This window comes from Capra hircus, assembly GCF_001704415.2.
Source record: "Capra hircus breed San Clemente chromosome X unlocalized genomic scaffold, ASM170441v1, whole genome shotgun sequence".
Lineage (NCBI taxonomy): Eukaryota > Metazoa > Chordata > Mammalia > Artiodactyla > Bovidae > Capra > Capra hircus.
In genome coordinates, this window is record NW_017189516.1 from 51,173,509 (window position 1) to 51,187,188 (window position 13,680).

The window sequence follows — 13,680 nt, forward strand, 5'->3', positions numbered from 1 at the left end:
TAGACTTACGAGGATCGAAAGAGGATAAAATCTTTTAGTGTTTTCAAATAATATTTTAAAAATACTTTCCATCACTAGATTTCCTACAATAAACTCTCTTGGATTTCTTCCCCTAGAGTTGTTAAGTGGCTATGGAGATCAGAGGTTTTTTCCTTTTTAAAATTTTGTGCTTGTAGGATAATGTTTCAGTAAAACAATATAGGTTCATTGTTACCATTTTGAACCATATTTTAGCAAGAAAAAACCAAAACTTGTTTTCCCTGTTTTTCCCCCCAATTCCAGTTGCTGGATCAACAGCAATGCTGTATTCTATATCACGGTTGTGGGGTATTTCTGTGTGATATTTTTGCTGAACGTCAGCATGTTCATTGTGGTCCTGGTTCAGCTTTGTCGAATTAAAAGGAAGAAGCAACTGGGAGCCCAGAGAAAAACCAGTATTCAAGACCTCAGGAGCGTCGCTGGCCTTACATTTTTACTAGGAATTACTTGGGGCTTCGCCTTCTTTGCCTGGGGACCAGTTAATGTCATCTTCATGTATCTCTTTGCCATCTTCAATACCTTACAAGGTAAGCTCTACAGCAAAAAATAAACACTGGATGACTCATTCAAACTGAAAAATATTACAAGTAAAAGTTGGAGTGTCTGCAAAGTAGCTTAAGATATAGGGAGGGGATATATGTATTTGTAGGGCTTCCCTGATGGCTCAGATGGTAAAGAATCTGCCTGCAATGTGAGAGACCCAGGTTGGATCCCTGGGTCTGGAAGACCCCTTGGAGGAGGAAATGGCAACCCACTCCAGTATTCTTGCCTGGATAATTCCATGGACAGAGGAGCCTTGAGGGCTCACAGTCCATGGGATTGCAAAGAGTCGGATACGACTGAGCGACTAACCCTTTCCCTATATGTATACATGGACTTCTCAGGTGACTGAGTGGTAAAGAATCTGCCTGCCAAGGGTTTAATCTCTAGGTCGGGAAAATCCCCTGGAGGAGGAAATGGTAACCCACTCCAGTATTCTTGCCTGGAGAATTCCATGGACAGGGGAGCCTGGTGGGCTACAGTCCATGGGGTCACAAACAGTCAGACACTACTTAATGACTAAACAGCAGCAGCATGTATCTTCATCTGGCTGGCTCGCATTGTTGTACAGCAGAAACTAACATGATATTGTAAAGCATTCATACTCCAATAAAAAAAAATCAAGTAAAATAAAAAACAGATTTATCTTTGAGAAAGGGTGCTCTGAGATCCTTGGAAGAAAGGCTGAATTCACTAAATTCAAGAAGTAGTCCCTTTCCCTCCTTACCATCCCTGCCTCCTGGGAGGGAACAAGGATATCAAGGGGAACCTACCATAACTGTTTCTGGGAGAGTCAGTCAGTCTTCCTTCACCTGGTTCCTTATCTTTTTTTCGTTTAATTTTGCTACTGAAGTATAATAGAACATGCATACAGAGAAGTACACATACCATAACTGTCCCCATGAGGTCTCACCACTCTGAGCTCCTCTGCCTGCATTTGATTTGAGGAGAGTGATAAGCGAGAAGTCAGTGGCAGCAGCCTGGCCCAGTGGCTAATCCCTGTGCAGTTCCTCTGTCTAGACATACAGTGGACAAGCCAGGCTCTGTGTGTGGCCGCTGACCTTGGAGCTGCCCATTTAATGAAGCCCAGCTGCAGTCATTTGGGAACCCTTTTCCTCTGTACTCTTTACAAAAGCAAATTACTCATTCTTTTGTTGACGCTTTTGTCCTACTCTTTGCGACCCCATGGACTGTAGCCCACCAGTCTCCTCTGTCCTGGGATTTCCCAGGCAAGAATACTAGAGTGGGTTGCCATTTCCTTTTCCAGGATATCTTTCCGACCCAGGGATCAAACCCATGTTTCCTGCATTGTAGGCAGATTCTTTACCACAGAGCCACCAGGGAACCACATTCATTCTTTTAGATCAGCTTTATAAAAGAGTTGTCAGCTGTGACTAATATTTAATGAACGCACTTTGACATTAAAAGCCAAGCAAACTAATAGGTTTGCGTAGATGAGATGGTTGGATGCCATCACCGACTCGATGGACATGAATTTGAGCAAGCTCCAGGAGTTGGTGATGGACAGGGAAGCCTGGCGTGCTGCAGTCCATGGGGTTGCAAAGAGTCGGACATGACTCAGTGAACTGAACTGATAATAAGCATTCTTATCCCTTGGTTGTCTTTTATTCCAAATCTTCTGTTGGGAAGCCTTTTAACTGCATTCTCATCGGCTTGTTTTCATCTTTTCCTGGTGGCTTTTAGCTCCCATAGCATCCTCCTGTAGTTCTATCTAGGCAGTAGTTCATTAACTTGAGATAGAAATCAAGTGCCTAATTTGGCTTATTTTATTTGGAGGAAGCCAGTGAATGTGCTTGTTGGTTGCACGCAGTGTCTTCATTTTTACCTACAGTGTACAATTTCTGAACTTGTATATCCAGATGTTGTGTTACTTATTGTAGAAAAGTTTTATTTGCCAACAATGGCATGCTAAGAGACACTTATTTTTAAAGAGAAAAGAAAGATATATGCCCAATTCATACTGATCATAAACCTGAAAGCACCCTCACATACTTATGGTAGAAAATGAGCCTGCCCCTTTCTTATTTCCCCAGAATGACTTCTCATTAGAATACAAATGGACAGAAGGAACATATTGTTTCATTTGTAAAAGGGAACTAAACCCTAATTCACAGGACTTTCCTGTAAAGGAAAGATGTGTACAGGTTCTGATTTGGGCCACGAGTACCCCCATTTTAGTCTCTCATCTGTGCTGCTTCTCCCCTAATGCAACCAAGTGTAGCTGCCCAGGGTGGCAGGTGGACAAAGATATGCATTATTTGAGATGTCAGTCATCAGAGTGGGCACATGCACCTGACTAAAAGCAAACCTGATATTTAAAAATGAAGGTCTTTTAAGTAAATAGATTGGGGTTTGGGGCAAAGGAGGATTCAGAGTTTGTCCATTCATCCAGCTAATATTTATTTGCTTTCAAAACCTTGAGGAGTGGTAGCAAGGGGGCCGCATGGGGAGCCCTGCACCTGCCTGCGATGGGGAGGGGGAGGCAGAGCCTGAGGGCCTCTTGAGGTCTGTGGTGGCTTGGGAGAAAGAGGGGAGGGCCCAGGGAAGGGACGTGGCTGTGGACCGGAGAGGTGAGCTGAGGGATGAGAGACAAAGGAGGAGACGGCATTGACAGAACTTGGAAATCGATGACACATATGGAGGGATGGGGAGGTGGGAGCCATGGACAGAAGTAAAAAAAAAGCACAGTGCGAGAGCTGTGAGCTCCCATTTCCTTTGGGGGACTACAGCTTGGGAGATGGCCGCTCAGGTAGCTCTGAAGAACTGATCAGAAGAGGTATGGCGAGGGAGGTGGACATACACACAGTCAACCACACATCTTGGCAGAAGGTTACTGCTTGTCATAAGGCCCAGATATCTTAGTGTTTTTAGTGCTTTTCTAAGTGTGGGAAAATGTAAGAAACTACCTCATAAAATTTTCTCCTGAAAATACCAAATTATCTGAAGGCCTGTTCTACCAGTTTTTCCAGAGCATAGGGCACCTCATTCCCGATCTCCAGCCTGAAATCCTTTCAGGGTGTCTGGAAGGTCAGGGACTGCAGTGGCTCATGACTCAATCCTTATAGAGCTACATGGCCAGAGACATTCTTTAGCTGGCTGATCATAGGTCTGAGCTGGTCTCCTGGGTGAATGGCTTGTACTTCAACAACAAAGATTGTTGTCATTGTTCAGTCATTAAATCGTGTCCAATTCTTTGCAACCCCATGGACTGCAGCATACCAAGCTTCTGTGTCCTTCACCATCTCCTGGAGTTGGCTCAAACTCATCTCTATTGAATCAGTGATGCCATCCAATCATCTCATCCTCTGTTGTCCCCTTCTCTTGCCTTCAGTCTTTCCCTGCATCCGGGCCTTTTCCAGTGAAAGGGCTCTTCGTATCAGGTGGCCAAAGTATTGAAGCTTCAGCTTCACCATCAGTCTTCCAATCAGTATACAGGTTGATATCCTTTAAAACTGACTGGTTTGATCTCCTTGCTGTCCAAGGGACTCTCAAGAGTATTCTCCTGCACCACAATTCGAAAGCATCAATTCTTTGGTGCTCACCCTTCTTTATGGTCCAACTCTTACATCTGTTCATGACTACTGGAAAAAAATATAGCTTTGACTGTATAGACCTTTGTTGGCAAAGATAGGGAAGGCTAAAGACAGGATGTAAGAGACCAGACAGGTAAATTTTGGAAGTATGGAATGATCATTCTTTTTATAAATATATTATTTTAATCTTACAAAGATAGTTCTCCCAGGATGCCTTTTGATAGCGAACTTTCCCAGGACTTCGGGCTTGATTTTCAATCTGTAAAATTTCATTTTTCCTATAGCTGCCAAAGATTCTATCATTGTGTGAAGTAAGCTCATGACATTCAGGTCTCGGTTTGGAATTCATTGTGTTGTATTTCCCCCCACCCCATAGGATTTTTCATATTCGTCTTTTACTGTGTAGCAAAAGAGAATGTCAGAAAGCAGTGGAGGCGATATCTGTGTTGTGGAAAGTTACGACTGGCTGAAAATTCTGGTAAAGATTTACCTTACTTTTTCTCCTTTTCTTAAATCTTGAGGAAGAGATTGCATACGTTAAGATCCAAAGCAATTAATGCCAGAGGAATATCGGATATAGAAATCAATGAATGGAACCTGCTCAACAGAAAATATCCAGTGTGAACATTATGGAAAAAAACCTAGTGAATTAAAAAATTTGTCATATCTGGGAACTTAGTGAGCAATATAATTAATGGCCTGGCTGCTTCTGCAATGAAGCAGCAGTGAAACGTTTAGACATTTCCCTTTGAGTGTATGTTTTCCATTTGTCCAGAGTAATTTTTCATATTTACCTTCCTAATTTTTAAAATCTTGACTCAACGTTTTCTCCACAGGTCCTGGTTGTCAGTGACTTCATTTATTTGGTATTGGGCCAGACTTTACATAAAAGTCTTAGCATACATTTGATTACTTTGAAGTTATTTTCAGCTGTGCCCTTCTGGGTTGTAGAGCAAATAGATCATTTTTAAGAAAATAAGAAAAATGAAGTACTCTTTGAAAATCTCAATTCCTTTTGCATAAATATTACCCACGAATGCAGACTTTGCTGTATTGCAAAGGTCTGGTTGCACAAGATCAGAAAATGGCAGTATCTAGAGTTCAATCATTTGCATGGATTTAAGAGCCATGAGTCATCACAGCAGGTCCATCCATGTTCTTGTAAAGATAGTCTTTGACTTTGAAATATTACCTAATTCAGTGACTATTTATAGACATAATCAAATTAGCCTGGCCTTTAATTCTGAGAGAATATAGGTTACTTTTGACCAGTGAGTCATTTAAAGGACAAATGTATATAGTCTTAAATGAAAGAATTCTCTATAAGATCTGAGAGCAAGAGATCATTTCCTAGAAAGAGTTACACTGTGTCTCTTGCATTTGCACTTCAACATTCTGCCCTGTTTTTCTATAATGCTTATCCTGCTATAGACTGGAGTAAGACTGCTACTAATGGTTTAAAGAAGCAGACTGTAAACCAAGGTGTCTCCAGCTCTTCAAATTCCTTACAGTCAAACAGTAACTCCACCCACTCCACCACACTGCTAGTGAATAATGATTGCTCAGGACTCGCCAGCGGGAATGGTATGTATGTCTCGATGTACTGTTTCTCAAGTTAGTGTTTGTTTTATTAAAGCAGCTTTATCCTTTAATGGCACTTTTGCTTAGCAAAGTGAATAGCTACATATATGACTGTTGGATCAAAATGTAATTCCCTTGTAAAAGAGAAAGTTGATTCATCCAAATTTATTCATTTTAGAGCAAGTTTACTTTTAAGATTTAGGGTTTTTAGAAATATTTATTTTTAATTGATGATTGCTTTTAAAATATTATTTTGATTTCTGTCATACATCAGCGTGAATTAAGCATAGGTGTACATATGTCCCCTTAGGGTCGTTTTTCTTAAAGATTTAATTTTTCATGATGAGAATGGATTATGACCTAAAAGTTTTAATGTGGCAAATCCTGACTTAGGTATTGCCCAAAGACTTCTTATGTTCTTTCTGTGCAGTCAGTACCTAAAATAGTAAGACTATATCAGGTTTTTAGTATATCTATAGTTATACACATCTTCAACACTTCTGAACATTCCTACTTTTTGCTTATCATCTTGTTCATTCTGTGCCCCAGTGTGGCTGCCTTGTGACAATTCCCAAATCCCCATAAAGATATCCAGTACTGAAAGATGAATTGTCTCCAATAGACATACAGATGATTTCTGTTGTGCCTCTTTTACTCATTAATTCTGACATTTCTAGCTTAAATTTCCTTTGTGTTTTCTTTCCTTTGTAAGACTGAGCTGTTCATTACTCGTAAAAACTTATCTATCTTTTTGACTTCTTAATATATCTTCATTTTTATAAAAACTTAAATTATGCTGGTATACTTTCCCCTTCCCTGGAGAATTCGCCTTTACTTATCATTCTAGGGTATTAGTTATTTGTATAATAAATGCAGATAAATTTGTGAGAAGGTTCATATACGTAACGAATAGTTTTCCAGCCTCCCAAAGATGGGAGGTCTCACTGGTTTGTATAAACTTTTAAAATAGCAAAATAAAAGGATGCCTCTAAATCAAGGTTTCTCAACCTGGGCACAGTTAACATTTGGAGCTAGATAACTCTGTTGTGGGGGGGCTGTTCTGTGCATTTGAGGATGTCTAGCAACATCTCTGGTCTCCACCCACCAGCTACCAGTAGTACCCCCATACTCACCCCATGTTGTGACAACTAAAAATGTCTCTCAATATTGTGAAAAAATGCTCCCTGAGGGGTAACATTGTCCCCTTGCTGCTTGTGGAGAACCCTTGCTGTATAAGATGAGAACCATTTCTATATAAGATGACCTGCCATGGAGCCTTAGCTTTTTATTGTAGATACCAGGCGCAGAGCAGGGCTTTATGTCAAATATCTATAGCAGGAGTGACTCAATGTAGGTAAACAGAGTAGATGTAGTAGCAATCAAGGCTGGTTAATAAGTTTGTGTGACAAACCAGATTCAAAGTTGAGAAATCAGAGGTATGAGCTAAATCATCAAGAATCCTAAGAATCACAACCTATCAGTAAAGCCTATTGGTTTGGATAGAAGTGTTTGGGTCTCTTAAAACCAAATTTTTCCATATTCTAGAAGGAACTCAGAGATGAAGCCTCACTTGCCTAGCCTATCAGTATGTTGCCATCCTTCGGGGAATGAGATCAGATGGAAGCAGCACTTTTTGCAGAGCTAGTTGACATGGTTGATTTGAAACAACAGTGAGAGTGGGGTACATTTTAGGTTACCAAAATGGCCACAGGTTTAATATCATGTAACTTGCATATCAGATAGACTTCCTTGACTCCTCATTCCACACATCAGGATCTGGGATGGATGAGGGAAAAGAAGCTGGAAGGTCAATGGTTTGTTTATTATACCAGGTCAAGTTGTTCCTGCACCAAAATGTCCTCAAACCAAAATGCCTTAACTCAGAATAGCAGCCTCAGACAGTCATTTGCCTATCTCTGTGCCCAGAGATGGGGCTTTGTTAACCATATCCATCATCTAATTTGTGTGAATACTGTATATTTCAGTTATGCCTTAGAGGGTTAATTTATAGTTGTTGCTAAGTCATGTCTGACTCTTTGTGACCCCAGGGACTGTAGCCCACCAGGCTCCTCTGTCCATGGGATTTCCCAGGCAACAATACTGGAGTGGGTTGCCATTCCTTCTCTAGGGGATCTTCTTAACCCAGGGATCAACACCCCCACCCACCACCCTGTCTCCTGTATTGCAAGCAGATTCTTTTTGTTTTTTTTGTTTGTTTGTTTGTTTTTTTTTTTTTGTCAAGAAAGGTGTTTTTTACTCACTATTTTCAGCCAGAATGCTTGTTGAATATCTTTTCCTTAAATGTCAATATCCTTACTATTTCTACATCTTTATCTTTTAAAATTAACTCTATGAATTTTGTTAAATATCAAATTATATCTTTACCTATGAAATGGTTTCTTCTTCCATGTGTTTTAACATCATTTTATTTTTTTCATTTTTTTTTTTTTTTTACTTTACAATATTGTATTGGTTTTGCCATACATCAACATGAATCCGCCACGGGTGTATACATGTTCCGAATCTGAACACCCCTCCCTCCTCCCTCCCCATACCATCCCTCTGGGTGGTCTCAGTGCACCAGCCCTAAGCCTCCTGTATCCTGCATTGAACCTAGACTGGCGATTCATTTCTTATATGATATTATACATGTTTCAGTGCCATTCTCCCAAATCATCCCATCCTCTCCCTCTCCCACAGAGTCCAAAAGACTGTTCTATGCATCTGTGTCTCTTTTGCTGTCTTGCATACAGGGTTATCGTTACCATCTTTCTAAATTCCATATATATGTATTAGTATACTGTATTGGTGTTTTTCTTTCTGGCTTACTTCACTCTATATAATAGGCTCCAGTTTCACCCACCTCATTAGAACTGATTCATATGTATTCTTTTTAATGTCTGAGTAATACTCCATTGTGTATATATACCACAGCTTTCTTATCCATTCATCTGATGGACATCTAGGTTGCTTCCATGTCCTGGCTATTATAAACAGTGCTGCGATGAACATTGGGGTACACGTGTCTCTTTCAATTCTGGTTTCCTTGATGTGTATGCCCAGTAGTGGGATTGCTGGGTCATAAGGCAGTTCTGTTTCCAGTTTTTTAAGGAATCTCCACACTGTTCTCCATAGTGGCTGTACTAATTTGCATTCCCACCAACAGTGTAAGAGGGTTCCCTTTTCTCCACACCCTCTCCAGCATTTATTGCTTGTAGACTTTGGGATCGCAGCCATTCTGACTGGCGTGAGATGGTACCTCATTGTGGTTTTGATTTGCATTTCTCTAATAATGAGTGATGTTGAGCATCTTTTCATGTGTTTGTTAGCCATCCGTATGTCTTCTTTGGAGAAATGTCTATTTAGTTCTTTGGCCCATTTTTTTATTGGGTCGTTTATTTTTTCTGGAATTGAGCTGCAGGAGTTGCTTGTATATTTTTGATATTAGTTGTTTGTCAGTTGCTTCATTGCTATTATTTTCTCCCATTCCGAAGGCTGCCTTATCACCTTGCTTATAGTTTCCTTTGTTGTGCAGCTTTTAATTTTAATTAGATCCTATTTGTTTATTTTTGCTTTTATTTCCAGTGCAAGTGGATTCTTTACCATTGAGCCACCTGGGAAGCCCAGAGGCTGGGTTACTAGCAGCCATCTGACTCAGTACACAGGGCCACAAGCTCACAGTTCAAAGAAACATCACATGTTGACTCTTTCACTTCTGAGCCATGTAACCCTGAGCAAAGCATTTACTTTCTGAAACCTTAGTTCTATCATCTGTGAAATGGGGGTAATAATAGCACTCATGCTGTAGAGTGATAAATGAGATGATACTTACAAGGTTCTCAGAACTCTTATTATTAGTATAATTATGACATGAATTAACAGTTGGGCTTATTATTTAGCTTTCTACATTGTCAGAAATATGGTGCCAAAGAGCTGGAGGATCTCAGCAGCTGTGCCCACCCCCAACACACACACACACACACACACACACACACAGAGTTCGGGGCCTGCTTGGAATTGGGGAGGCCCAGTTCCCCTGGCTTGGACTTTGATGTTGTACTCAGTGGTTTCTTCTTGGAAATCAGTCTTATCCTGACTCAGAGGGACTATTTTAGTGTACGAGACATGATTTTTTTTTTCTTGCCAGGACTGTTGTCACTTGGGATTTCTCTATTACAGAGTTTTATTTTATAGGACTCTTAGGAATCCAAGAACCTTGTATGGGATCTCTCTTAACCTTTGGGGGAGACCAGACTATTACCCCAGGTTATATTACACATATTCTAGTACTTGACTGCAGTGTATGGTCAACCAGAGTTAGGAATTGGGCCTTTTAAAATCAAATATATTGCTTTGCTTCATATTTTTACAATTTCATTTTTAACAAAATTACCATAGGAAGTGGTTTTTGAATGATTCTCCAATTTGTTTTGTTTACTTTGGTCTTAAGAAAGGAAAGAAATGAAAAGTAAATAAAATAAGACAATATATCAGAAAATTTTTTAAAATAAAGATTGCCTAGAACTAATTTTGGTTCACATTTGTCTGTATCTACTTTTGGTTTTACTTTTAACTAATGTTTTTGGGGGGGTGCTGTGCCGGGTCTTCATTGCTGCACAGGCTTTTCTTTCATTGTGGAGAGTGGGAGCTACTCTCTAATTGCAGTGTGTGGCCTTTTCATTGCGGTGGCTTCTCTTGTGGAGCATGGGCTCTCGGGCATGCAGGCTTCAGTAGTTGTGGCTCCCTGGCTGTAGAGCACAGGCTCAAAAGTTGTGGCACATGGGCTTAGTTGCATATGGGATCTTCCCAGATGAGGGATCAAACCTGTGTCTCGTGCATTGGCAGGTGGATTCTTTACCACTGAGCCACCAGGGAAGCCCCAGAAATATGTTTTTAAAAAAGATTTCATCTGCCTGTGCATACTTAAGAATAAACTAACATTTAAGTTTGTTTATTTTGAAAATGCTTTCTGTGGATACTTCATGACACCAATTTTGTTTTTCCTTATACAGGGAATACTTCTACAGAGAAGAATGGTGTTTCTTTCAGTGTTCAGAATGGAGATGTGTGCCTCCATGATTTCACTGGAAAACAGCATATATTTAATGAGAAAGAAGATTCCTGCAGTGGTAAAAACCGTATCGCTCTAAGAAGGACTTCAAAGCGGGGAAGCTTACACTTTATTGAGCAAATGTGATTCCTTTTCCTAAAATCAAAGCATGTTGCTTGACAGTGTGAAAATGTCCAGTCTTACCTTTTACACAATGTGAGTTGTATAAAATCAACTAATTTTATACTCAGCAACTTTGGGATGAACATAAGCTAATTGAGGGCAATGGTTGCTATTGGAAGAGGAAACCAAGACATAGTACCATGGTTCTAAGACACTTGCGATTTGGTTTCTTATCCTTCATTCTAAAAGAAGATTGGTTTTAAACAACACATTAAGAATAAGACTCATTTAAAACAAAATCAAAGCAGTTTATTTGCAGCCTCTTTTAAAGAGGCTAATATATCGTTGATAACATCATAGAAAGTCACTGTTGACTTCATCCTGTTGGTGAGTTCGTTGTGCATGCCTTTGTTGTAAATAAGCTAAACTCTAGTGATCCACACGTCAAAAATCTTACTTCAGCATTTTTGGTATTTATTTTCTACTGTGTAAATTTCTTTCTTTGTAGAATCGTGGTTGTGTTGTTGCATCTAATGTGATAATTCAGAAAATCGTTGCTGGTTTCAGTGAACTCTAAACCTCCTTTTGGAGATTATATGGGATGTGAAATACAGGACCTTCACTGAAATCAAGAAATAATGACGCCAGCCAGACTGGAAAAATGTAAGCAGACAGTGCCACAATTAGCTCATACAGTGCCTTGGAGTGAGTTAGAAAAAGGTGCTCCCACTGGGCAGACACAGTGTCATGGGCTCATGATTTGGCAGAGTGAAGGCCATACTTTAGCTTCATTCACTCTCTTGGGTACACCATTGTTCAGGGTACCAGCTGTACAACCGTACGTAGCATCCAATACCGACACCCGTCTCCTGACCTCATTCCTAATCATCAGATTATGGAAGCTGCACCAGGATGTTTAGCTTAACACCTTGGTGACACAGAGGGATGGAAGTATAATCTGGACCATATGGCAGGAAGATCGTGAATGTGGAGGAGATACATACACTGCCACTTCTCAAATCCCCAGAGCCTTTCAGAAAAGCGGAGTAGAGTAGGATTACTTTTTAAAAGAGATATACATCAAAAGAATCATATTGCTGTTCTTTAAAAGGCAACTGCATGGTACTTTGTTGATTGTTATGCCTGGTACACTCTGGCCCAGCCAGAGCTATAATTATTTTTTAAAATACTTGTCTTGATGAATGTATAGTGACAAGGGGGAGCAGCTATTGGGACCAGTGAACTAGCCTGCAATGCTATTGTTTCCATATGTATCAAACCCTTATTGCTCCTAGTCATAGTGAGTCTGTCTTGCTTCCTACCTACAACTGCTTGAGCAGTGCTTTGTGTCCTTATTAGGAACATTTTGAAACCCTTTAGTTAGGTCTTTCACTAAGATTCCCTTTCATATGTATTTCAAGTGAATGCTGTATCCCAGACTAACTGTAGTCATAATGTAATACACTTCTGTGAGTGCTGATTAGTCTTTGCGATATTTCTTTTCCAATTTATTTAATTGTCTTGTATTTATATGTTAAAATTGACAAAAATGTTAAAAATCGCCAAAATAAATTTGCAGTTAAGTCCTTTAAGTTTGAGAATTTTCACAAAAGGAAAACATTTGCGATCTCTTTCCCTGGCGGTGGAGCATGATAAAACAGCAGGACCAGCCTGATAAAGACCACGTGAGAGTAGCAGCCTTTGGCAGGCAGCAGGCATGCTGTGAACGTAAAGTCAGACCAACGATTGTCCTGTCTCCTGAGATTGCTTTCTGAGGTCTCTTTTTCATTTTCCTCTTACTCTTTTCAAGATTATGTCTTTTACACATGTTGCCATTGGCCACACAAGCCCCATATTTGGATCCCCTCCAAGTGTTTGCTTCCTCAGCATCAAACAGTAGGATTTCAAGAAGGTGAGAATTGGATTGGAGGTTTCTAGGGAGCTGATTAGCATGTAGGAGCCACAAATGGGGAAAGCTGGCTTCAACTGCAAAAGAGGTTTGTGAATGATCTCTCCTTCCTCGGTGCTCAGTTGCTCCAAAGATGCTGAGTACTAATTTGATAAGAAAGGTGATGAGATGCTCTAAGTTTGGGGGGTGAGATCAGAAACCAGATCTCTCAAGGCAGATAAAACAAAGTGTACACAAAAGGACACACGATGTCTGACATCTTATAGTTCCTGCCCTCTGCCGTTTTTCCCATTGTGTTTTATGTCTGGGCAACAGTCATTAAGTCAGGTTCTCTTGTCTGTATTTTTACTTCAGACAGATAAGGGGCAGGACAGAGAAAATGTTCCTGAGAAGCATCCTTCTTTGGGTTTAAAATTGGTCCCACAATCTGAGACTCTACTGAAGGAAACAAAGTTGATGGCAATAGGAGGAGGCAAGGAGTATCACAGCAGTGACCAGTATTTGAAGGAGCATTTTCTCCAAACATTTGAGAAGGTTTTTTTTTTTTCCTTTTTCCCAAAACAAATTGCAGTCATTAATCCCACAAAGTAACTCTGTTAAATTAACCTCAATGAGCAGGATCGTGATTGTTCTCAGTAAAAATGGTGAAATGGCTTCATTGGGGATACTGGGTTGTGTCTAACGAGGTTACCTGGGAGGCAGGTTAGTTTGTTGAAGGTCATTTTCACAAAGAGCTAATTTCTTGAACAAGCAATTTATCAAATGGACTAGCATGTTGTCATTTTGTCTCCATAAGAGCATTTGAAGGACTATTCAGTTTGTTTCTGCCTTAGCTCCTCGCTGCTGTAGTTAGAGTTTGAAGGACAGATGGGAGAAAGACTGAG

General features: G+C 40.1%; 1 protein-coding gene across 3 annotated transcripts in view; it reads left to right on the forward strand.

Moving 5' to 3' along the window:
- ADGRG2 (adhesion G protein-coupled receptor G2) overlaps window positions 1-12,479 on the forward strand; it is a 121,767-nt gene extending 109,288 nt beyond the window's left edge. For all 3 annotated transcript variants that reach the window (XM_018043945.1, XM_018043947.1, XM_018043948.1), the window contains 4 exons: window positions 283-566; window positions 4,510-4,611; window positions 5,565-5,717; window positions 10,727-12,479. In XM_018043945.1, the coding sequence (XP_017899434.1) occupies window positions 283-566; window positions 4,510-4,611; window positions 5,565-5,717; window positions 10,727-10,911 (724 nt within the window). In that variant the 3' untranslated portion in view covers window positions 10,912-12,479. The remainder of the gene's footprint in view (window positions 1-282; window positions 567-4,509; window positions 4,612-5,564; window positions 5,718-10,726) is intronic.
- Window positions 12,480-13,680: the final 1,201 nt, after the last annotated feature.